The sequence below is a fragment of the Fringilla coelebs genome (assembly GCF_963513975.1).
Source record: "Fringilla coelebs genome assembly, chromosome: 26".
Lineage (NCBI taxonomy): Eukaryota > Metazoa > Chordata > Aves > Passeriformes > Fringillidae > Fringilla > Fringilla coelebs.
In genome coordinates this window covers 4392083-4416248 of record NC_140052.1, presented here as the reverse complement: position 1 = coordinate 4416248, position 24166 = coordinate 4392083, and the positions used below count along the sequence as shown (strand labels likewise).

The window sequence follows — 24166 nt, the reverse complement described above, 5'->3', positions numbered from 1 at the left end:
TGATAGAGGATTTGTTGAAGAATATCTGCTTTAGTGATATTTACTGGAAGGAACTCCAGTGGGTTTCCCAGAGGAGGCCCAGGGATGGAAGGGCTGCACCCACCTCAGGTACAGCACCCGGGACTGCACGATGAACCTGAACAGGTACTTCAGGGCTTTCAGGGCTGCAAAGAGCAGCTCTGTCTTGCTGGAGTCCTCAGCATTCCCCACGTAGCAGTTCAGGACTTTGGTGAGTTTCCTTTGGAAATAAAACAAAAAGGGGAACCAATACAGGCACGGCTCAGTTCCTGTGCAAGTGCAGCTTCCTCACCCCAGAGAGGAACTGCAGGCACAGAACCACCCCAGGGCTCCTCCTCACAGCCCATCTCCTTCTCAAATCTTGGGCTGAAAGTCTACAGATTCCACCCCCTTGCTCTGCTTTTCCTCTGCCCTAAAAGGAGCAGTCCAGGAAGATGCAAACCCCACTCCCAGGGGAAGGGACTGAGGCTTTCTCCCTGTGTGAGAATTCCCAGGAGTGGAGCAGGAGGAGAAAAGGAAACCACGTGGCAGCAGTGACTGTGTGGCAGGGCAGGGAAGGAGCAGTCCAGGAGAGGGGGACTTCAAATTGTGTTTATTTTAGGGTGACAGCCCGTTCATGTGGATCAGTGAAAATTAAAAGGAGATTTTCAGAGAGGAAAAGCAGTTTGGTTTCTGGTTCTGCCCTCCCTATCGGCCTCAGTTTCAACTTTTCACTTCTGTTACCACGAGGGTGATGACCTGTGGCTGAGGGGTGTTTGATCAAGGGACTGGAAAGCCAAGATCCATGACAGAAGTGTCTTTTCTGTCTGTTTTCACAGAAAAAAAACTCACAACAGAATTTTTTAGAGGGCCAAAAGAGCAATATGAAGGATTCTTTCTCTCCTGAACACAGAGAAGGGATGGAACTCTGCTCTCTGCTGCCTTTATCCCATTAACATCATCAAAAATGACCTAATCAAATCCATCCCCAAGAGCTGATGTCATCCCCAACGCCCTGAGTGACACTGCTGGGTGACACCTGAGGCTGGGACCAATACTCACACATAGGCCAGGGTTGCACTGAAGTGTTTGTAGATGTAAGTCTCAAGCACAGCGTTGAAATGCTGGAACTTGATGTCTCCAATCAAAGAAATAATAAATACCTGCCAGAAATCCAGAAGGAAGCAGATGCACAGAGCTGCACACTAACTCAAATAGAACACTCATTTATTTTGCTGGGTTATAATTTTTGTTTTATCAACATCATTAATGCTACAGAGAGTGTTATTCATGTTATAACAGTCACTAAATACTGTGTGTGTGCAATTTATTACTCTTTTCACTGTGGCTACTAAAACCTGATGTGCATTTCAGTCCTGGCTCCTAAAAAAGCCTTAGGAAGTGTTTAATTTATTTCTAAAGTAAAATACCATTTGCTAATTGGAATCACCAGGAACAGACTGGAAATGAGGCTGAAAACAAACTCTGCAGCCATAGAAGATTCACTCACCAGGGCATCAAACACCAGGAAATCATAGGTTTCATTTTCTGACATTTCCATCATGATGTTGAAAAGTGCATCGAGGGTGTCTGGCAAAAACTAGAGGGGAAAAGAACAGTAAAAGGTGAGGAAAGGCAACTGCTTCTGGCATCCTGCACAGGAGCATGAGTTGGATCATTCCTCCTCTTCCAGCCTGGCTGAACTGTAAAACCTGTCCATGAGAAAACATCTCAAAAGGGATCCCAGCCCTGTGTCCATGAGAAAACATCTCAAAAGGGATCCCAGCCCTGTGTCCATGAGAAAACATCTCAAAGGGGATCCCAGCCCTGTGTCCATGAGAAAACATCTCAAAAGGGATCCCAGCCCTCTGTCCATGAGAAAACATCTCAAAAGGGATCCCAGCCCTGTGTCCATGAGAAAACATCTCAAAGGGGATCCCAGCCCTGGGTCCATGAGAAAACATCTCAAAGGGGATCCCAGTTCTGTGTCCATGCACACGATTGTCATGATCATCTCTATGGTAAGGAAGATATTTCTTCTCAGCTCTAAATGGCCCCACTTTGCTGTTCTATTGCCTTTTTATCCCACAGGATGAAAATGCTGAGCTCTCCAAAGCAGCCCAGCCCTATCCCAGGCAGGACACTGCACTCAGCCTGTCTGCAGTGACACATTAACTTCATGTTCAGCTGCTCCAGAAAACCATCACCTTGCAAAATCCCAGCACGTTCACTCTTGGGACCCCTCTCTGCTGGTAAGGCTTCCTCCTAAATCCTTCAGCTTTTCTGTGGAATTAAATTCCCTCATTTCAGGTCCACTCCCCACAGTATTCTGTGAGCCCCTCCACATTCACAAAGGAGTTGAAAATGAAAAGTTAAGGCTTTGGATGTATCTCTTATTTCATAAGGATAAAGAGGAAAATAAAGTCACTGCTCTCTCCCTGACCCCTGTACTGTAATTCTGGTGAATCCCACTAATGAGAGGTGGAGCATGGGTTCCCAGAGAAGCTGTGGCTACTCCATCCCTGGGGTCCAAGTGTCCAAGGCCAGGTTGGAGCAATCTGGGACAGTGGAAGGTGCCCCTGCCATGGCAGGGGGTGGAAAAAGCTGATTTTAAAGTCTCTTCCAAGCCAAACCATCCCATGATTTGATGATTCTGCCCTCCCAGCCTACCCAGACACCTTTTGGGTCCAACACTAGGCTGACACACAAGACTGTGCGCACCAAGGAGGCTCAGATCCCTGGCAATACCTTCACAATTTCCCCTCCTTCCACCTCCATGAGCTTCCTGAGGTTGTGGGCGATGTTGTGGGCATTGGAGCGCCAGTTCAGCAAACCCAGCAGGTCAACTGCAAGGACACAAAGAGCAATCAGCAATTCCAGCTGCCTGAAGGGCTGCACAGGCTGGGGGCTATTTTTAGTCAGTGCACAAGGAACAGTCACCCTGAGGTACAGAATGTTACCTTGAGGTGCTTCTTTTGTATTGGCAAAACAGCAAAGCTCTGCTATAAATGGAAACCTGGCTGCCATCTGATAACACATTTGGAGACCATTTTGCAGGTTTTTTTAAGGACTCAAGAGCAGGTATCTCAAGCCAGGAATTTTATTGAAGTGCACGACTCAGCACAGGGCCTTCCAGAGCTGCTGGAAGTCTTCCATCATTTAGCAGCCCAGGCTGGACTCAGGCACATACTGCTCTTCTTTGTGACCCCTCTGGCAGCAGGGCAGAGTTAATGCACATCATCACCCTGGAGAGCTCAGCCCTAACTGCTGCTCTGAACAGGCAGAGGAAAGAAGGCAATTAACCTCAAACATTTCAAACTCTGATAAAACACAGACACTGGCACTGACAGGTGACATTTCCACATGTGCCAGCAAACTTGTTGGGTTGAGCACTGGCAGTCTGATCGAATATTTGTGTGAAAGGGTTTCTAGGGGCTGCACAAACATCCTGGGAGCTTCTTCTGGCAGCTTGATGGACGGGGCCACCACTGACACATGAGCAGCAAAATGAAAGCTGAGGCTCTCTGGCCACACGCAAAAAGCTGCCTGGAGAAAACGCCCTCAGTATTTCAGAGCCCCAGCACAAGCCCTACCATTCTGGGTGAGTTTGGTGGAGCAGATGACAGTGGCAATCTGGAAGCTGTCCTTTGTGCTGTCCTTCGTGGGGGTGAAGTTGGCCAGAGAGTGCAGGTTTTTCCCTGAGGGAGCCTCCTTCTCCTCCACCTCTGTTTTGGTGCAAGGAAGAGTCAAATAACTCTTGGCATCTTCCATTTTCTTGTTGTCACCCTGTTGGTGGGACACAGCAGGGAGAAGGGTCATGTCCCACAGTGACAGCCACAATGGGTTTGAAACACTTTTTTATCTCTATCATTGTTTGAGTTCCTAATTTCAGGGCTAAGTTGCCCATATTGCAAATGAACAATTTCCAAAGCCACGGAGTTTAGGAGGATTTCCTATCCCCCCCACACATTTTGTAGCTTTCTCCTGCTAGGAAAATCAGCCAGAAGAGACTTTTATGAGTCAAACATGAGACAAGGCTGGAAATGCCCAGGTTACCTTGTAAATAATCAAATTGTGTTTGCCATCCTGCAGCGTCGTTCCATCTGCATTCATCAGCTTCACAAAGCCCATGCCAAAAGCCCTCTCAGATCTATCCCTAGCTGCAAAACAGGAGAAATCTCCATTAGCAATTGTCTGATTCATGTGCACACAATCCACAATGCAGCCCTCTGACCTCATCAGCAGCTTTATTTAATAGGTAACTGCAGCTACACAAACACATCCTCCTGGAGCATGTCCCACACACAATTTTAGTGGTTTTTCTGGACAGATTACTGGTTGGACTCCTTGATCTTCCAGGTCTTTTCTAATCTTAACAAGTCAATGATCCTCTGATACAGAATTCTATAGATGTTTTTAGTTGGGATTTTGGTTTGTGAGCTGTGGATATGGAAGGATGTCATTGCCTCAGAACCAAGTGCCTTTGAGAGCCTTTCATGGCTGAGCCTCACATTATTGATCTCATTTCAGGGCTCTGAAGTGATCTGATGGAACTTCTGGCTCTAATGCTCTCATTTTATTAGTCTAATTAGAAATCCTCCTATATGAAGATCATTAGAAGCCCACCAGGCCTTGCAGTGAATTTTTGGAAATAAATTAAATGCAACACCCTACACTGAGAAGCCAAAGCAATAACAAACATTGATCATTGTCTTTCAGGGGGATAAACTGCTGCTCCTTACAAAATTTCAGTTTCAGGACAAAACCAGCACCAAATTCGGGGTGCAAAATATTTGAATCATTTTTGGTTTTTTGCTTGCCACAAAACTGGGAATAAGTAAACTGAGCAAGAATAAAATCTGTAACACTGTAAATAAGCAGAAATCAGAGTTCTACACCCAGTGGGAATGGGAGGAGCACAGCAGTCCTGCAGGTGTCCCTTCCTGGCACTCACATTCCTGGGACGAGCGGTGACGGAACGTGAACCTCAGGTGGCAGCGACTGACTTCTTCGATGGCAATGGCCACCTGCATGGAGAAGAGGATGAAAACAGCATTGTCCCTGTCCCCAGCCACCATCCAGCACATTCTGGTGCTGATGCAGCTGCTGTTCTGCATCAGTCTTGGTTTGCACACAGAGGAGGACACAGATGTTGACGTTTCTGGAAAAGGGCTGTTGACAAGTTGGACTACCTGACCCTTGAGCACACTAATGAGGTGTGTTACTGCCTTAGAATTAGTCAGGGCTTTTTATAAGAAAAACACACTCAACAAGGCTTGATGGTAAAGAATTCAATGGTATATGGTGGAAATCCCTCTGACCATTCTAAATCAGCGTCCGATTGAGGTTCTGATTAACAACTGGCAAATTGCTAAAGAGACTTCTTGAGCTGTGCTTGTTCTCCTTCCTGCAAGGGGCCCTGCAGGGGATTACAGACCCTGCCTCCTCCTTTAAACAAAAAGGGGGACCTGTGGATACGACAGTTTAGTCAGAGAAACAGGTAACTTTCCTAGGAACTGTTCTGGGAAAAGCTGTGAGAAGCTCAGAGAAAGAATTAAACCAATCTTGCAGCTGGTGTTTTGAACAGCTGTTTTCTCAGAAGATGTTTACCAAAGGGTGTCTTCTTAATTAGCCAGTGGTGTTGGGTGTTGATTAAATAACCAATCAGGTCTCAGAAGGGTGTATAAAAGAATGGGTTTCTAATAAACTGGGATTAGCCTGCTGGAGAGAGCCAGTCTGTGTGTGCCTCCCTCCCGTTCCTGACTCAGGTGACACGCAGTGATGACAGAGCCGTACCTTGACAGTCTCGTACCAGCAGGGCTGCTTGACCTGGTAATAAACCACAGACTTGTACTCCGAGACTCCCTCGTAGCCAGCCCCAGGGTGGATGGCTTTCTTTGGACAAAACACAGGGAGGGGGGAAAAAGGTAAATATGGAGGATTTTGGGTGTAAATCTTCAGAGGGTGTCAGAGGCCGTCCTACCTCCTGCAGGTTCCCGTCCTCGTCGTGCACAGACATGGTGACCTCGACGTTCTTGGGGGTTTTCTTCTTGCCTTTGTCGAACTCCCCCTGGATCAGGGTGACGTAGATGTCGTTCCTGACATCACCTGCAATTCCCAGAGTTTAATGAGCTGGATTCTCATTCCCACTGTGACAGCTTGAAATTTAACACCCTTGGGTACCATGTTATCCTAATTTCCTCTTAGCCTTTAATTAACAACAGCCCTCATCACACCATTTTCATCTCTGTCTCAAATTACATGAAATCTTCTAAAACGAACCATTTTCCTTTCTACAAACCTCTGTACTTATGTTTTTGTTTTGCCTTTTTCTTTTAATTTAATGAGCTCTCTAGGGTTAAACCCACTCTGAATGGGTGGGTCAAAGGCATGTGCAACAAAAATTCTTTTGACTAAAGAGACACTTTCTTCCAAAAGCTCCATAAACCATCATTTTGCTATAAGAAAGGAAACTCATGTTTTCAACTTCTTGTGACAAAAAAGAAGAAGATAACCTGGAAATTTGAAGAAAAATACAAAGTTTTCAGATAATTTTTTAAAATAAATCTTTTTGTGACAGAAATTCTAGAATTTCAGGTGGCTCTTTCACTTCATGGAATGTAGAAGCACATGGGACCTACCAGGAAGGATGATCTCAGGGAACCCCATTTTTCGAGCCACTGCAGTGGATCTGTCTACAAGGTGGGAAAAATCCTTCTGAACCTGAGCTAGATCCCCAGGGAGCAACTTCAGGGAGACCCAGAGACCTAAGAAAAGGGAGATGACACTTGTTTACCGAAAATAAAAAGGTACAAACCCGTGAAATTTCAGCCTTCCAAAAAAATCTGTGTTTTCATGACCATTCCATGTCCCCATCTGGTTCTCTCTTGCCCAGTCCTCCCTGTCCCTGAATCTGAGTAAGATTTTTCTGGGCAAGAAGATTCTCTGAAGCAAGCCCCAAACTTTCAGAAATGAATGTTGAGTATCTTTGAGCCAAGGAAGACCAGAAAAATCTGGAATAATGTAATTAAACACCAAAGCCTTTTGGGACATGCAGCCACGTCCACCTACAAATATTTCACGCCCCATAAAACACTTCTATTTTAAAGGTGTTAAAAATATTGACCTTAAACGTATGACTAGCAAGCAAGTGAGGAGCTGGAGGACCTGCCCTCATGCAAGTTTTGTCTGGTTTTATCTGAATTTCGGCTCCATGTGTGATGGGACAAAGGGACAAAATGAGAACCATGGCAAAGACCATGGACTGGGCTTGGGGAAGGGATTAAACTCCACTGAACCTTGCTCCATAGACTTTCACCACCCATTTATTCCCTGGAACCTCCCCCAGGCCAGGCTCCCCCAGGCTGCACCTTGGCCTTTGTGGTTGACCTCCTTGGCAGCGATGACTTTGTTGAAGACAGAGGTGAGGGGCTCGTTCTCGCCGATGACGTGGGAGGTGATCAGGGGGGACATGATCAGCTGCCGCTGCCTGATGTAGGTTTCCATGGCAATCCTGGGCAGGGAGACCACAAAAACAGGATCAGGAACTGGGACAGACTGACACCAAACACTTACAGGAGAGGTCTGGCCAACAGCTGCTGGTTTCCAATTAAATGTGGGGGTTTTAAGGATTCCATGGGGATTTTCATTCCTTCACCTGCCCAAAATCCATGTAAACATTCACACTAGGAAATGCATCACAGTCTATCCCTCAGGGCTAAGGTAAGTAACACTGACCACTGGATTTAAGCCCTGACTTCAGGTTTGCCTCAGAGCCATCCCAATGCAGATTAACTATTGGTGAAGTAATATAAATTAATATAAATGAATTATTGCTGTGACAACACCTAAGGGATGAGCCCATCCCTAGTCATAAACAAGACTAGTGAGGTTTGGATCTTGACACTGACTTCACTCCTGTACCCACACCACCAATAATGAGGGAGAAACGAGGTCTCCACAGGCTGCCCACCCTGGTGTCCAGCTGGGGGTCTAAACTCAGCCCCACTGGAGCAGAAGAAAAATGGGAAAAAATCCCAAACCAACAAAAAAAAAACCCCAAATCAAACAAACAAGTAAAAAAAAAAAACCAAAAACCAAACCCCAAACAAACCCTGAACCAAAACAATTAACAAACAAACAGATGAAAAAAGCCAAACCAAAACAAGAATCTCTAAGCAAATAAAAAATAACCAATCAAACTCACACACACAAAAAAAGTAGCAGACTAATGTTATTCTGCAAAGGGAAAGCCATCCTTCCAGGCCCTGAAAGGGCAGGGAAACAAACCCAAATCTCTCCTGAAAATACCCTGTAATAACAAATGGCTGCAGCCAATGTTCTGCTCTATTTAGGGCTGTAACAACAAGGCTGGGTCTACCCAAACAAGCTCCAGTTTTGTTACTCCAATGTGCCAATAAAAGGGAGCAATCAGAGCAGGCAGAACAAACACACAAGTCTAACTCTCAGTGCAGAAATGCAGAACTCATTGGGGCTGGAATTTCTTCCCCAGAAAGAGGGAGAACCCCCTTCCCTGTGACTGACCCTGACAGTGGGCAGGGAGTGGCACAGAGGGTCCCACACAGCAGTGACAAAAAGCTGTGTCTCTGCTCAGTCTCTTTGAAAATCCTGCCTTTCAACCCCCAAAATTTTTTAAGTCACATCCTCCCAGCCCCCTCCCACAACATTATTTTACTCTGTGCTCCTCTTCCTCACCCCACAGGTGCCCAGAAATTCCAGCTGCAGGGCTGAAGCCCCCAAGCAATTGAGTCTCTGACAGAGCCATGAAAACCAAGGGGAACAAAGGCTCCTGAGCAGTGAAAGAAACCTCTCCCTGCAAAGAGCTGCCTGCTGCTATCAGCTGATCTATTTGTGGAGCCCCCAGGGCTCTGCCAGGCTCCCAGACACATCTGTCCCTCCCCAGATGATGCCGGCTTTGGCCAGGGGTGGGTGAGCTCTGGAGCCCAGTACTCACTGCTGGAAGGGGATAAAATGCTGCTTCTCCTCGTCGTCCACCTTCCCGTGGATGATGTCAGTGATGTCCATCACTGCAATGACACCAGAGCATCACTCAGAGCTGCCAAGAACCCAGAGAGAGCTTTGCCCTCTCAGAATGGAAACAAGAAGGGGTTATTTTGGGCCAGTGTCACTCAAAACAAGGGCTCTGAGCAACCAGGAATAGTGGAAGGAGTCCTGGCTATGGCAGGGGTGGAACTGGATGGGATTTAAGGTTATTTCCAACCCCCAAAATATCTGGGATTCTGTGACAGCAATGGAGAGCATCACTCTCATTTTAACTTTTTTAAAGAACATTTACATTGATGTGCGTTGTCAGCCCATAGCAGTGAGTGTGAACATTGAATACACCCTGATAAAATACTCTTATGAAATACACCCTTTGAGAAAACCAGGTGGAACTGGGGCATTTCAAGGCAAAGAAATTCCACTTGTATTCAAATGCTGCTTCTTTGGATATTCATTTCCACCAAGGATCTCAAGCAAGCCCCTTCACAAGAAATCCCAAGAATAAAATAAGAATTGGCAGTCTGGTTCACTAAGGCTCCTTTAAAACCTCCAGCTTTATCCCATGAGTCCTGAGGAGCAAATCCCACTCTGATAAGGCCCTGATAAGTCTGCTGCAGCCTGGCAGCCTGTTATCTTTGTGGGAGGTGACAAAAGTGAGCAGTCACAGTGTTTGATCTCCAGCTACCACATTCATGAAAGATCTCAGAGGGACAATTTATCCACCCTGGAGCAGAGATGCTGGCCCTGGCAGCCCCCAGGCTGTGCTGGCACTTCCAGCACACAGCTCCCAGCCCCGTGTCCCAGTCCCCCAGGGGTTTCCTGGGCCCTGCAGGTGCCCCCAGGGAGGCAGTGCCCACCTGCCACGCCGAAGGGCCTGCGCAGCCCGCAGGTGTGCTTCTTGCCATCCTTCAGCTCCATGTGGCCCACCCGCACGATCTGGCACACCAGGCTGATCCTGGGCCTGATCAGGTCTGAGCTGCTCAAGTCCTGAAAAAAGAGCTCACATCAACTTCCATCAATGTCCTTTCTGAGGGGAAAAGAAGAAGAGAAGGAGGGAGGGAAGAAGGGAGGGGAAACAGGCGATCCCCCAGCCAGGGAATAACGTGCTGACTCCATGATTTCAGAAGGCTGAACAATTGCTTTATTAAGCTATACTATATCATACTATAATAAATAGTAATACTATACTAAATAATAATAATACTAATTACTATAATACTATACTAATACTATACTATATTACACTAATACTATACTAAATTCCATCCTAAAGAGATACTAAAGAAAAACCCGTGACTGTCTGAGACAGCCAGGACACAGCTTTGACCCAAGTGGCCAAGGAAACAAAACAACCTTCAATAGTGTCCAGAAACCAAATCACTTTGGCTAAACAGTCTCCATCACACATTTCACGTGTGCCAAACAACAGGAGCAGCAAGGAGAGATAAGAATTGTTTTCTTCTCTGAGCTTCTCACCGCCTTCCCCAGGACAAATCCTGGGAGAGAGAATTATGTCGCTCTCTGCTCAGAGAATGTGAATACCACAGGAGGCGTTTTGTTGGGTTCTACACAGGTAAAAATTGTGGCCTTCTGGATCTCCAGGGAGACCACGAGGAGGATGGAGACACCGATAGTGCCAGGACACAGAGAATGGCTCCCTACTGCCAGAGGGCAGGGAGAGATGGGATACTGGGGAGAACTCCTTCCCTGGCAGGGTGGGGAGGGGCTGGGATGGAATTCCCAGAGCAGCTGTGGCTGCCCCTGGATCCCTGAAGTGCCCAAGGCCAGGTTGGAGCAGCCTGGGACAGTGGGAGCTGCCCCTGCCCATGGCTGGGGTGGCACTGGATGGGATTCAGGTCCCTCCCAGTCCAACCTGTTCTGGGATTCTCTAAACTTACAGTAAACACTGCTTGCAGGTTGTTCAGTTTCTCAATTTCTTTAGGCATCCCATTGCTGCCCCAACGAACCAGGTAATTTTCACTGCAAAGAAAGGGAGAAAAAGTAAATTTTAACAAATCAACACCTGACATCCTCATTTCCTGGCAAAAGCCCTACAGCATTTTGATCTTTGAGGAATATTTGACCAATCTTTTATCCCAAAATGCCTCTGAAGTGACTCACTGATGGAGGCAGGATGGGGTGAGCCCTGGCAGCTGCTTCCCTGGACAATTCCCAGTGCATGGCCACACCTGATAACTGCAGTGATGGACACAGAGTGTTCCTGACACGGAACTGCCTCCCTGATAAAGCTCCTCATATCCTCCCAACTCTTCAGATGTGAACTGGCACTGACTGGACACCAAACATCATTTAAATCCATGATCTACTGGGAAACAATTAATGAAATGCTTAACCAAGTCTTGCAGCCACAGCAGGGAAAATTAAGAATATAAAGAGCAATGTGGGATCAAAGAAATACTCAACTTCAGGAGGGACAGTGCCTGGACTTCCATCTCTCTGAAATTAATTCCAAAGTAATTGGAATTCATTTTTCCCCCTGGGGCAGCAACCAACAGAACTGGGAAACATCTGCTGGATCTCCCTTTCTAACCTGCTGACTTCTATGAACAATCACCCTGATGACTACATTGCTTAAGAATTTCCAAAAAAAGCCTCTACCTGATGAATTTGGAGAGGTCAGGGTCATAGAGGCTCATCAGCAGCTCTGCATCCTCCCCAATATTGCAGACAAAGTTCTTGAAGTTCACATAGAGGCTGTAAGTGTGTGTGGAGTTGAATATTGGCTGCCCCCGGAGGTCCAGACTTTGCTGCAGGGACTGCAAAGAATTCCATATTTCCATTACATTTTATATTTCCACTACAAACAAACACAAGAGAATTTAGTTCTGCTGCCAGGGGAGCACAACATTATGAGGAACATAAAAACTCAGTGGGCACAGAGGGCAACCCAGGGACATCAGAGGTACCTTCTCCTCCTGGATCCTCTCATCAATCCTCTTGGATGCAGTTTCATGGGCCTTGAAGAGGGAGATTGTGCTGGTCTCATCTGGGTCCAGGATGTTCCCATTGTCATCTCGGACAACCAGGTCCAGACCCAGGATCCTGGACAGCCCCAGGAGACAAAAAAAGAGCCAGAATGTGGCAGCAGCAAAGATCAAATCACTGCCTAGGCTGCCAGCGCTCAACATCCCACTCCTTGGAATAACCTCACTCACTGCTGGTTTTCCTGCCTCAAAAAACTCCTCTCTCCCATTTTCCCATTAAAAGGAGAAGGAATTAGTCAGGTAACTCAATCCTACGGTGACATCTCCCTTATTCCTGCTTAAATGACTTTGTTTCAAAGGTGGATGAATGTCTACTCAGCTCCCAGATTGCAGCTGATTGTTATTCTTTGTCATAAGCCTCTTCTTAATTCACTTACTGGACCTGGATCACAGCTGACAGGCAGATAAATGAGTCCTGGGGACTGCAAACCACTGAGGACTGGGGTGTGTGTGGAATCCTGCCCCTCAGCTGCTGATAAAGCAGAGCATTTCCCCCCACATCCAAACTCAGGCACACACTGTGCTCCAAGGGAAAGGCCAGCCCCGTGCCAGGATTTGTGCAGAATTAAGAGAGGAGAATTCCTGCCAAAGCACAGAGATCTGCAGCACATCAAGAACCAACTGCTCCATCTCCACCTGCCAGGTGGCCACGATGTCACAGGGACTCCAAGCTGCCATTTCGCCTAATTTCAGCCTAATTCAGTGCCTGCTTTGGCATTAAGAGCCTTCTCTGGGGTTGGGGAGCCTCCTCTGCCCTGCAGGTGGAGTTTGGAGCTCACCTGTTGCCATAGTCAATCTTGGCAGTGACTTTTTTCTTGAGCTCAGCCAGTTCATCCTTGGGCAGGGTCCCGGAGAGGATTTGGGATCTCCACTCTATCAGGCTGTAGGTGAGCTGCTGGACATGCCTGAACTGCGTGGTTTTGTTGTTCTGAGGCAAAAAAAAAAAAAAGGGCAATTTTAATAAAGGAAAACCTGGGAACCTTAGCTCAGCAACCTTTCTGAAATGAATGCAGCTGCAGAACCACACAAGTTTTATTGAACTAAAAATACCTGGCACCTTGTGACACCACAAGATGAGAGCCACACTGTAAATTCTGCAGCACTTGGCACTGCCAAGGTTTAAGTGCCTCTAAGATCTTTAAGTGTCTTTAAGGGCTTCACCTTTCCCTGGGACATATTTCAGAAAAACCTCACCCACTAAAAATAGATCCCTGGTGACTTCCAGCACTTCCAGACTGCTCTAATGGAGGTTCTTTATAAAAGGGACAGAGAAATTATGTTAAAGGACCACAGCTGAGCAAGGGCACTGAACAAAACCTGCCTGGTGAAGAGTCCCCTCCTGCCACTCCTGTTACCATCCCTAATTAATGAAAATACTTCCCATGCCCTTCACTGGTTCCACCCTCATAAAATCAGTCCCAGCCCCACACCTTGTTCCTGCACTTCCAAGCTCCAAGGCTGTAATTAAACATGGATATGTGGTAACCCACCCTGTTTGTGGCAGTGTGTGCTCAGATAAGTAAATGAGCTTTTAAAGTGTCAGGGAAGACATTCAACCCATTAAAAAGGGAGCCCAGGCTTCCCTCTCTCTCTGCCACATCAGTGGGGCAGTTCCTGGGAGGATTCTGACTCTTTTGCCACAGATTTGAGTAACTGGCACAGTGATGAGGTTATTCAGCTCCAAAGGAGACATTTAAGCCTAACTCAGTGCCTGGTTTTGCATGTAGAGCCCTCCCTGGGGTGAGACCCCAAAGGCCAGGAGCTGGGTTTGGGTCACACCTCCCCCACTGCCAGGGCCACCTTCTGGTGCTCACGGGGGGCTGGAACTGTTCATGGTGAGCTACAAACCCCCCCTGCTCCCACACAGCACAAAAAGAACCTAATTGCAATTATCTCCTCACTCTCATCTCTGCAATGAGCAGGAATGATATAAACTACTCGTATTTCCCTCCAATTTAAAAGTATGAAAACAATCCTCCCTTTGATTTGGGTGAACACCAAGGTGCTGACGGGGGCTGCTTGAGTTTTTAGCTCTATAAAAAGGATATTTCAGATATATTTCATAAACAAAACCCCCCCAGCCCATGTTCTTGCATAAAAAAGCTTGCAAAGAAAGAAAACTTGTGTGAATTTTCAGAGCAGACCTCAATTTGACCTGAGTTATCTCCACAGCTAATTCCTATTAACTAGACCAATTAAAAACTTTCCCCATTTTTGTATTTATTTTGCAGTGGAGATAAAGCCACTGCTGCAATGAAACCCACAGAAATTAAAGAAGTGAAATTAAATGTTGCCAAAATAAAAAATCCCCTCATGTTTCCTTTTTCTCCTCAAATGCCTCCTTCCTCCTTTAGCTTTTTAAAATATTCTCTTAATACATTCTGCAGGGAAAATAAAATAAACTCAAATCCATTTTAAACCACAACATTTTCCAAACCTATTTTAAGACTTATAGTGGTTAAGCACAGGAACATGAAAGATTTCTGCTTGTTAGAAAAACAGATTCTGAGGCTGGGATCTGAGGGTTATTCAGAAATAAAAAATGCCAGGAACAAAACTCTCTTTTCACACAGTAATACCATCACGTAGAGCTTCTCATTAAATTGAGAGGGTGGAATAAATTCTTGTGGTTTTGTGGCACACAAATATAACTTATTTGTGGCCTGGTGAAATTTCCAATAGGAAAACTTGCTCTGGGTGCACTGGGTGATTAGAGCTCATTTAAACTCACTCCCTCTTCTTAATTAATTGGAGCACATTTTGTGCAGGCTGAACTTGTTACTGCTCAGAGAAAAATCAAATTTGACCCTTTAATGTGCCCTTAAAATAAAGCAACTCCCTGTGGACTCATTTCTTTGAGCAAGAAGCACCTGCTGCAGGACAGCCCTCAGAGCCCTGCAGTGCCAGCTTGTGACACTGCTGAGGAGACTGTGCTCAGGGATTTGGGACATGAGAGCTCCTTCCCCACCCTACTGAGAGCCCCAGACAGGGGAAGCCTTGGAGCAGCCAAGGAATTCCTTCTGTGGGGCAGGGACAGGAGCCAGGGATGGCTGGGGCTGTGCCAGGGAGGGTCAGGCTGGATTTTGGGAAGGGCTCTTCCCCCAGAGGGTGCTGGCACTGCCCAGGCTCCCCAAGGCTGCCCGAGCTCCAGGAGCCTTTGGACACTGCTCCAGGGATGCCCAGGGTGGGATTTTGGGGTCTCTGTGCAGGGCCTGGGGCTGGCTCAGTGATCCCTTCCAGCCCAGAACATTCCATGATATGGTTTCTGACAAGTCCCATCTCCCCCCATGACACATCCCTGGTTCTGTCCCTTCCCCTGTCCCTATTTCCCAGGGGAGCTTTGGGTGGGGATCAGCCAGTCCATGGGGTGCCTGCAACCCTCCCAGCCCAGCAGAGCCCACCCTGCCCACGGCTGTGTCAAACTCCAGCTCTGTGGCCAGCTGGGCTTTCCTGTCCTCATGCAGGGCTGGCAAGGACAGGCAGAGCAGGGCCTGGATCTCCCAGGTGAGCTGGGCCCTCCAGGGAGCCCTGACACTCATGCAGGGCTGGCAAGCACAGGCAGGGCAGGGCCTGGATCTCCCAGGTGAGCTGGGCCTTCTAGGGAGCCCTGACATGGTGACAGCATGACCTGTGCCAGGCCCTGCTGCCCCAGGGCAGTGCCACCCACAGTGTCACCCTGCTTCTGTCAGACCCCACAGCTGAACACTCTGAGCCCCACAGGCCCCATTCCATCCCTCAGCTCTGCCCCAGGCAGGGACACAGAGCACCCTGCAGAGTCCAGGCTGAGCTCCCCTCGGAGCCCCAGCCTGATCTCCCCTCGCAGGCTGAGCTCCCCTCACAGCCAGCCCTGGCACTCACCACGTACAGCCTATGCCAGGTCACTGCCCACCCCGCTCACAGCCCCCAGCCCCAGCCCGAGCTCCCCTCACAGCCCCCAGCTCAGGCTGAGCTCCCCTCACAGCCCCCAGGCCCAAGCTGAGCTCCCCTCACAGGCTGAGCTCCCCTCAGAGGCCCCAGCCCAGGCTGGGCTCTCCTCACAGCCAGCCTTGGCACTCACCACGTACAGCCGGTGCCAGATCACTGCCCACCCCACGCACAGCCCCCAGCCCCAGGCTGAGCTCCCCTCACAGGCTGAGCTCCCCTCACACCCCCTCAGGCCCAGGCTGAGCTCCCCTCACAGGCTCATCTCCCCTCACAGGCTGATCTGCCCTCAGAGCCCCAGCCCCAGGCTGAGCTGCCCTCACAGCCCCAGCCCCAGGCTGAGCTCCCCTCACAGGCTGAGCTCCCCTCACAGCCCCAGCCCCAGGCTGAGCTCCCCTCACAGGCTGAGCTCCCCTCAGAGTCCCCAGCCCCAGGCTGAGCTCCCCAGCCCCAGGCTGAGCTCCCCTCACAGCCCCAGCCCCAGGCTGAGCTCCCCTCACAGGCTGAGCTCCCCTCACAGGCAGCCCTGGCACTCACCACGTACAGCCGGTGCCAGATCACTGCCCACTCCCCTCACAGCCCCAGCCCCAGGCTGAGCTCCCCTCACAGCCCCAGCCCCAGGCTGAGCTCCCCTCACAGCCCCAGCCCCAGGCTGAGCTCCCCTCACAGCCCCCAGGCCCAGGCTGAGCTCCCCTCACAGGCTGAGGTCCCCTCACAGGCTGAGGTCCCCTCACAGCCCCAGCCCCAGGCTGAGCTCCCCTCACAGCCCCAGCCCAGGCTGAGCTCCCCTCACAGCCCCCAGGCCCAGGCTGAGCTCCCCTCACAGGCTGAGCTCCCCTCCCAGCCAGCCCTAGCACTCACCACGTACAGCCGGTGCCAGATCACTGCCCACTCCCGCAGCGTGGCCGTCAGCTCCTGGCCGAGGGGCAGCTCGCTGGGAATCACTGTCTCGTGCTGCCTGGGGAGACGGGACAGTCAGAGAAAAGTTCAAACCCTGAGTGTGAAACCTAATGGAAAACACCCTTTTTTGATAAATGTAAAAATGGACATTCCAGCGGAGTTGATGTTCACACAGTTCACTCACACATGATGTCAAGACCCTTAAACTGTTCTCATGACACATATCCACACTCATCATCCATTTTTAATGCAAAATGCTTCAAGCTCCTTTCACTCCTCTTACTCCCTGTGGATCTGTTCCGAACCCAGGATAAGGAGACAGAAATTGAATTTGGAAGAATCCCCACACACAATGGTAACAGTTACTTGAAAATAAGAGTTGAAAAAGACGTGTTTTATAAAGTTCCTTCCTTTGCAGCCGCTGTTTTGCTCTCACTTAACGAGACAGACCCAGCTCAAGGAATCCAAGGAGGAGTCATTTCCTCCAGTGTTTTCCAAGACAGGAAGGAATCCACGCTCCTGCTGGGCCCTGGCTGCCAGCAGGAGTCTGTTATGGCTTGCAGAGTCCCCGGGGGAGCTGGATGGGGCTGGACTGACCCTCCCCACTGGTGACTGGTCCAGCAGAGCTTCCTTAACTCTGCAAATCATCTGCTGCCCCCACTCCCGACTGCTCTGCTTTGTCAGTGCTCTGAAAAATGGAATTATGCAGCGCTAGTCCAGCTGAGGAGGTACACCCTGCCTTTGTGGCAACCACAGCTATTTCAATTGATTCTTCTGGGGTTTAAATGGAATGAAATTCCCTGGGTTTTGCTGCCAAAGAAGTGCCAACCTACCCCCGGTCCTTCACGATGGCCTCTTTTAAATGGATGTAAGTTTCTGGGAAAATTCCCTAAAAATAAAGAGAGAAATGAAATCAATCAATCCTACTGTGGGTAGGATGTGACAAGAAGATATTAAAAAAAAAACAAAACAGGGGAAAGGAGTAAGAAATGTCCCAGTATGCCAGGAAAAAAGGACAGGGAGGAGCAGCAGGTTCCACATTGGCAACTCAGAGAAGCTGATTCCTTGTTTTACACCAATGACCCTGATCTTCCTGCAGGAAATGCTGGAAATCCTGAAAATTACCAGTCATTGCCATGAAATATTCCTGGAGTCCTCAGTCAGGCCACCCTGTGCTCCCTAGAAAAGCTCCCACCACCAGCACCTGCAGAAATTCCCAAATTTTTGTTGTTACAGAGAGACCTTTTGGAAATGCTGGAATCCTTTTCTGTTCCCTTTTCTCTCCTCTTCACCCCTAAAAGCAGAGGCTGTGGGGGATGTTACCACAGGAGAGGTGCCAGCATTCCTGGGGGAACCTGGATTTCCAGGTAGCTTCCAGCCCGAGCTCCAGCAGCTTGGCTGAGAGCCAAGGATGTGCAATTTCTGGGATATTTTCCAGTCAAAACTCTGATGTTCCCATTAAACAGAACTAATGTTGGATGTGCACAGGTCCCAGAACATCATGATAAAGCAATAATCTCCTGTGTGGAGATGGGAACAGCTAATTTTGGAAGTTCCAACTGCATCCCTCATGCTTCCAGTGGAGGAATTCCCAACACATGGCTCTGCACTTTCAGCTCGAGGTCACTGATCTCTGTCACTGAGGACAGGACACCATGGCCAGGAGTCCTGCCTGAGGTTAAGACAAGAAATACAAGAGCTTTCAGCACCAGATGGGGTCTGGCAAGGTGTGAAATTAAAATGGGAATCACCCAAATGTGAGGTCGTACCTTCTTGGATTTATTCCGGAGCGTGTATCCTCGGTACCAGCCTGGCAAAGCAAACACAGATATCTGTATTTCATTATTTCCTGTAGATAGCAATTAAATACAAATTGTGATTCTCACCACCTTTCTACAACACCAATTTATTCATCTTCTCATTTGGGATCCACTCCTGGGGAGCCAGCTCTGTTTGTAGGAGCTGAACTCCCTCTGCCCTTGCACAAATCCTGTTTATCAATCCTACCTTGATAAGATCTAAAAATTGTAAGACAGAAGGAACAATTGTGCTGCCCAGGCCTCAGGAGCAAATGCCTCTGAGAGAACATTTCACCTCTCTTGGCAATTGGGTTTAACCAGGATTTCCATGGAATGGGTTGGGTTGGGAGGGACATTAAAGCCCATCCAAGGAGATTATGTCCAGCTGAGTGGCAGCATCAAGAGGCAAAGGGGTTTAAGGGAATAATCAGGCAAAGGAGAGAGGAGGGGAAGCTGGTTTCTCTGGGTTTGTTTTTAAATTTTTTTGGTGGTTTTATTGTTGGTCCCCCCAATATTCCTATATTTATCAAAGAAGGTTCCATAAAGAACCATGGATCTGACACTCCTCAACCATAAATTAGAGCTTAGAATTATTCAAGTCATATTTTTTGAATATTTTTATGCGCATGTGGTTGTATTTCTATTTATTTATTTTCTGAAGTGCAGCTTTGTGCTCTTTCTCCAGAAATGGGGAGGTACCTCCACCTCAAAAACTCCAATATTCCAGTAATAAGTTAGGAGGAAAGATGAAATTCCATTTCTTTCCACAGGAGGAAAACAAGATTATCCATTGCTTATGGAGCCATGGATGAGGTCCTGGATTAGGGATGAGAAGATTTAGGTTCTATTTTTATCTAAGTTGTCATTAATGGAAGGGGAAAGCACAAATTACTCAGGGTGGGAGACAGAGCTCATGGAATTTACCAGGGGGGATTTCAATTCCATTTAACACGTTCAGCCCTTTGACAGCACAACTTCCTCCTGTTTCAAAGGGCCCCCTGGCCTTCCCCCCATTCCTGTAAAATATTTTGCAATCATTGCATAAAAGCACGTTGGGCCAGATTGTGCAAAGCTGTTTCTGCAAGCACCTCGTGCAACTTCTGTTGGGATTCTGCTCCCACCTTCAATAACTTTATCCCTCACTTTAACAGGAACATCAATCTTTGGGCAGTGGTCAATTAATAACATGATTTCTTCTTAAAAAAAAAACAAAAAAAAAAACCCAAATCTGCTTAAATCTTCAGAGGAATGAGACTGTTTAAATGTTTGAGTGCTTTCCCCAAGCAGAGATGGGCTGAAAACAGAGAAAGGTTTTGCAGTTGATGATGACATGGAAAATTTCAGCTGCGCCAACACTCAGATTTCAGAAAACAAAAATATAGCAGACTTGCAAAGAAATTATTCCAAGTTTGGGGTTGTTGTTTTGTTTTGTTGGGTTTTTTTTAGTTGATCAAGTCCTCAACTTTACCTTGCACCAAGTGGATTTTATGCAGTATGGAAAAGAAAAATCTAAGGACAACACTCCAGTGATGATCAAGCTCTCCCCAGTGATGCAAGGCCAGGTCACATGTGGGACCACAAGGTCCCTGTTCCTCCTCCTGGGGGCCTGTCCTGTCCCACAGCACTCAGGGCATTGCTTCACCCTCCCCAGGGGTGACTGAAACCAGGAACAAATTCAAGGTAAACTTCTTTTCAGCAGGAACGGAACCTGCCAGGGGTCACGGTATGTGAGCACACATTCCTTCCAGCCCCAGCTCCCCTAAAATCCCACAGCTAACAATAATAACGATAAATCCTGCAGTTTGGGAGAGATTTCCCTCAACAGCAAAGTGTCCTCCCAGCTCCCTGCCCAAGGACAGACTCCCTGCGCTGGAGCAGCCTCTAAAGTCCTGGAGGCAGCAAGGCTCCTTTTCCAATCCCGGCTTTTCCTGGATTCTGCAGCACGTGCAGAGTGCTGAACCCTTGGCAGGCAGGAGGAACATGCACTGAGTGTCTTCTTGTCAGGGGAAGGAGAAATCTTGTCCAGAGCTCGTGCCCTTCTGCAGGCAGAGACATGAGGGGAAAATAAAACCTTGCTCTGCAGAGTGGGACCTGAACTAACAGCCCTGGGATCTGCAGTGGGTTTGGCTCTGTTTGTGTGAAAGGGAAAGGGATCCAAGAAAAGAGATCTGAGAGCTCTCAAGTGTCCTACACAGATTGTTACTGGCACACAGAAGCATCCCTGGAAGTGTTTCCATCCCTGGAAGGGTCCAAGGCCAGGTTGGAACAACCTGGGATAGTGGCAGGTGCTCCTGCCCATGGCAGGGGCTGGGACAGGATGATTTTAACGTCCCTTCCAACCCAAAGCATTCAATGACTCCACGGACAGCTTGTACTGGAAATATCTGGAGCCTTCAGTTCACACAGCTCAGGCTGTAGTTTCCCTCTGACCTCCTTCCCTATGTCCTTTGTCCAAGCTGGAGCTGAATTTCCAGGGATGTCACCCCCGGCTGAATCCCTGGCACAGGGGAGCTGCAGGTCAGAAAAAAGAATCAATCACCCTCTGTGTTATCCCCTTCTGTTATTCCCCTCCATGTTATCCCTGCTGTGTGTGATCCCCACTGTGTGATCCCTCCTGTGTGATCAACACCTGTGTGATCCCTGTGTGTGATCCCCACTGTTTTATCACCCCCTTCGTGTGATCCTCCCCATGTGAGCACCCCCTGTGTTATCACCCCTTGTGTTGTCCCCCCATGTGAGCACTCCTGTGTTATCACCCCTTGTGTTGTCCCCCCATGTGAGCACTCCTGTGTTATCACCCCTGTGTGATCTCCCCCTGAGTGTGATCCCCACTGTTTTATCACCCCCAAACCTTCCCAGGTGCACTCACCATCCACCCCAACTGCATCAGCCTAACTGGGGCTTGGAAAACAAGAGGCAAAGTGTGTTCAGAGCCTCAGCCCCAATCTGGGTGGGGTTTTGGGGTGTCTGTGCATGGCCAGGGGTTGGACTGGATGATCCCTGTGGGTCCCTTACACTCAGGATATTTTGTGATTCCAACCTTTGCAGTGGCAGCACAACCGAGCCGGGATTTTGCAATTTCAGGAAGTTTCCCGGCACTGTGAGGCAGCACAGGAGCAGCACCTGACCGCAGGGACTGCCCAGAGGGTTTGGGAGCCACCTCAGGAGAGGTTTGTGCAGCCCAGAGCTGCCCCAAAGCACACCCAAAATACCCTTTACTGCCTGTGCCTGAGCCCAGAGCAGCTCAGCTCTCCCAGGGCTGCGTCTGGCAGCAGATAACGTTCACTGCAAACACCCAGCCCAGCCCACACCTCAGGATGGATCCACCTGGATCCCTGCAGAGCCAGAACCCCAGAGCACAGAGAACTCCCACCTGGCTGAGGAAGCCAACAGCAGGAAATGCAGAATGTTCTGGATCACCGGGAGCAGCAGCCCTGGGGACATGGTGGGATGTGCTCCTGAGCATCCTGGGCTGGGCAGGGACAGTGACAACACCCAGGGGCTGCTGCTGCACCCAGAGCCTCTGGACAGCCCCAAACCCCCCCTGAACGCCCCAAGGAATGGCACTGACAGCCTGGGAGTGCCCTCAGCTACGGGCAAGGTAAGGTGACACAAAAATGACTCCACAGGGCATCTTCCAACCCCAAAAAATACCCAGGGAATCTCCCAGCCCCAAAAAATGCCTTCACAGGGCTTCCTCCTCCCAGCCCCAAAATTATTTTATAGGGAATCTCTCAAACCCCCAAAAATTATTTGCTTCAACCCCCAAAAATTATTTCACAGGGCATCTCCAGCCCCAAAAAATTACTCCTCAGGGCATGTCCCAGCTCCCCCAAAAAATGACTTCATGGGGAATCTCCCAGCCCCAAAAAATGATTCCACAGGGCATCTCCAGCCTTTCCTCCCACAGAGCCCCCGCCCTGGTTCCATGGAAACTTTTCCTCAGTCGAGGCTTGTGTGTCCAGATAAGAGCAGTGATTAGAGGAACAAAACCAGTTTTTATCAGCTCTAGTGGTAAGCAGGCAGCATTAGCATGAAAAGGAGCAGAAAAAGCCTCTTGTGAGAACATTTATCCTCAAAACCAGACCCCCAGAGAGCTGGGAACACAGCTGAGAGCTGATATCCCAAAAAAAGAGATTCAGGAAGACACAAGAAGTTCCTCCCAGGCAGGCAGAATATCAGAATGGGGAGGGGTTGAGGTGAATTTATGGGAAATTAGAGCAGACCCACAGCAGAGTCACCATCTCTGCATCTCCTCCCGTACACTCCCAACTGTCTGGCCTGCATTTCTGGCTGCTCCTTCTGGGAAAAGCCATTTTTGGTGCCCTGCAGGAATTCTGAGGTGCCTCAGCCACAGATTGCTGCTCCCCACTGATGGCTCAGCATATGGGAACCATCACTTTCCCCTTCACACATGAAAACATTCACGTCTTTCCCGAACTATTCACAGGCAATTTTCTCCTGACACAGCTCCAAGCTGGGAGATTTCAGGCCAAAAAAAAGGTGCCATTTATGTACTCATTCCCTATTCCTGTATCTGTAGAACTGATTACAAGAAATAGGGGAGAAACAATCACAAAAAAATTAAAATAGGGAGAAAGAAGTAAATCCCCCAAATTCTGGCAAGTCCAAGATGCCTCCTCTTCCCGAGGGAGTTCTCCCCCTTCCCTGTGTCATTTTGCAGAACCATGTCATAAATCAGTGATTCCCACAGAGTATTTCCCTTTTCCCCTCTCCCCCACCACAATCACCCACAGAGGGGTAAAACCATGACAGAATCTGCCAGGACTGGGAGCTGCTCCCAGGTCCTGAGGGTGGAAGGGGAACAAAGGGCCAAGAACAAATTGCTAAAGGAGAAGCTCCCTGTTCTCAGTGCTGATCCTGAGCACAGAATCTTCATTCAAGTCAATGTCACTTGTGAAAATAATTGGATTTATAATTTACCTTTGGGTTTTGGAGAGGGAAGCAGCGACCAGAGCATTCCTTAAAATGATTGAATGGCTCTGTTCCAGTCTCAATATTGAAATCTTTGTCAAAGAGTCAAATTTGATAGGGAGAGTTGAAACACTCAAGCGTCATTTTAATCTTTAAATTAAGAATTTTATTTACTCTGTGGTTTACATTAAGGTATTATGAAAAATGTCCCAGTGAAGGACTAGAAGAAACAACCTAAAAGGGGCATGGAAGCTCCACAACTGGAGCATTTTAAGAACATTTAATGCCAGTTTGTGATATTACAACTCAAAACAACATGAACCATGAACTAATGAGCCCTTCCCTCTCCTTTTCTGTCATTCACTCAGATCAAGAAGTAACTCAGGTTAAAAACTAGGGAGGTTCTAAAAATTATTATTCTTATTTTCCAGCAGGATCAGTTCATCCCATGAGCACAGGTGCCTGGCCTGGCCCAAAGAGGAGCCAAAGCAGAGGTGAAAACAGCAGTGAACAGCCAGAATTAAATGATTCCTTCCCTTTTAGTGCTGCCTTGAGATACTGGTGAAACCTTACCTTGACAAACTC

The 24166-nt window shown here is 48.3% G+C and overlaps 1 protein-coding gene across 1 annotated transcript in view; it reads right to left on the bottom strand.

The window, feature by feature from the left end:
• The window catches only part of DOCK5 (dedicator of cytokinesis 5), an 82319-nt gene that overhangs the window by 41563 nt on the left and 16590 nt on the right, over positions 1 to 24166 (bottom strand). Inside the window, exons 3-22 of the mRNA XM_084221872.1 lie at positions 18617 to 18657; positions 17681 to 17736; positions 16809 to 16905; positions 12806 to 12954; positions 11949 to 12084; positions 11641 to 11798; positions 10920 to 11001; positions 9879 to 10008; positions 8972 to 9044; positions 7368 to 7510; positions 6639 to 6764; positions 5981 to 6105; positions 5794 to 5892; positions 4952 to 5024; positions 4054 to 4157; positions 3591 to 3783; positions 2746 to 2843; positions 1508 to 1597; positions 1060 to 1160; positions 104 to 238 (exon numbers count right to left, since the gene is read on the bottom strand). Of these exons, the coding sequence (XP_084077998.1) occupies positions 104 to 238; positions 1060 to 1160; positions 1508 to 1597; positions 2746 to 2843; positions 3591 to 3783; positions 4054 to 4157; positions 4952 to 5024; positions 5794 to 5892; positions 5981 to 6105; positions 6639 to 6764; positions 7368 to 7510; positions 8972 to 9044; positions 9879 to 10008; positions 10920 to 11001; positions 11641 to 11798; positions 11949 to 12084; positions 12806 to 12954; positions 16809 to 16905; positions 17681 to 17736; positions 18617 to 18657 (2209 nt within the window). The remainder of the gene's footprint in view (positions 1 to 103; positions 239 to 1059; positions 1161 to 1507; positions 1598 to 2745; positions 2844 to 3590; positions 3784 to 4053; positions 4158 to 4951; positions 5025 to 5793; positions 5893 to 5980; positions 6106 to 6638; positions 6765 to 7367; positions 7511 to 8971; positions 9045 to 9878; positions 10009 to 10919; positions 11002 to 11640; positions 11799 to 11948; positions 12085 to 12805; positions 12955 to 16808; positions 16906 to 17680; positions 17737 to 18616; positions 18658 to 24166) is intronic.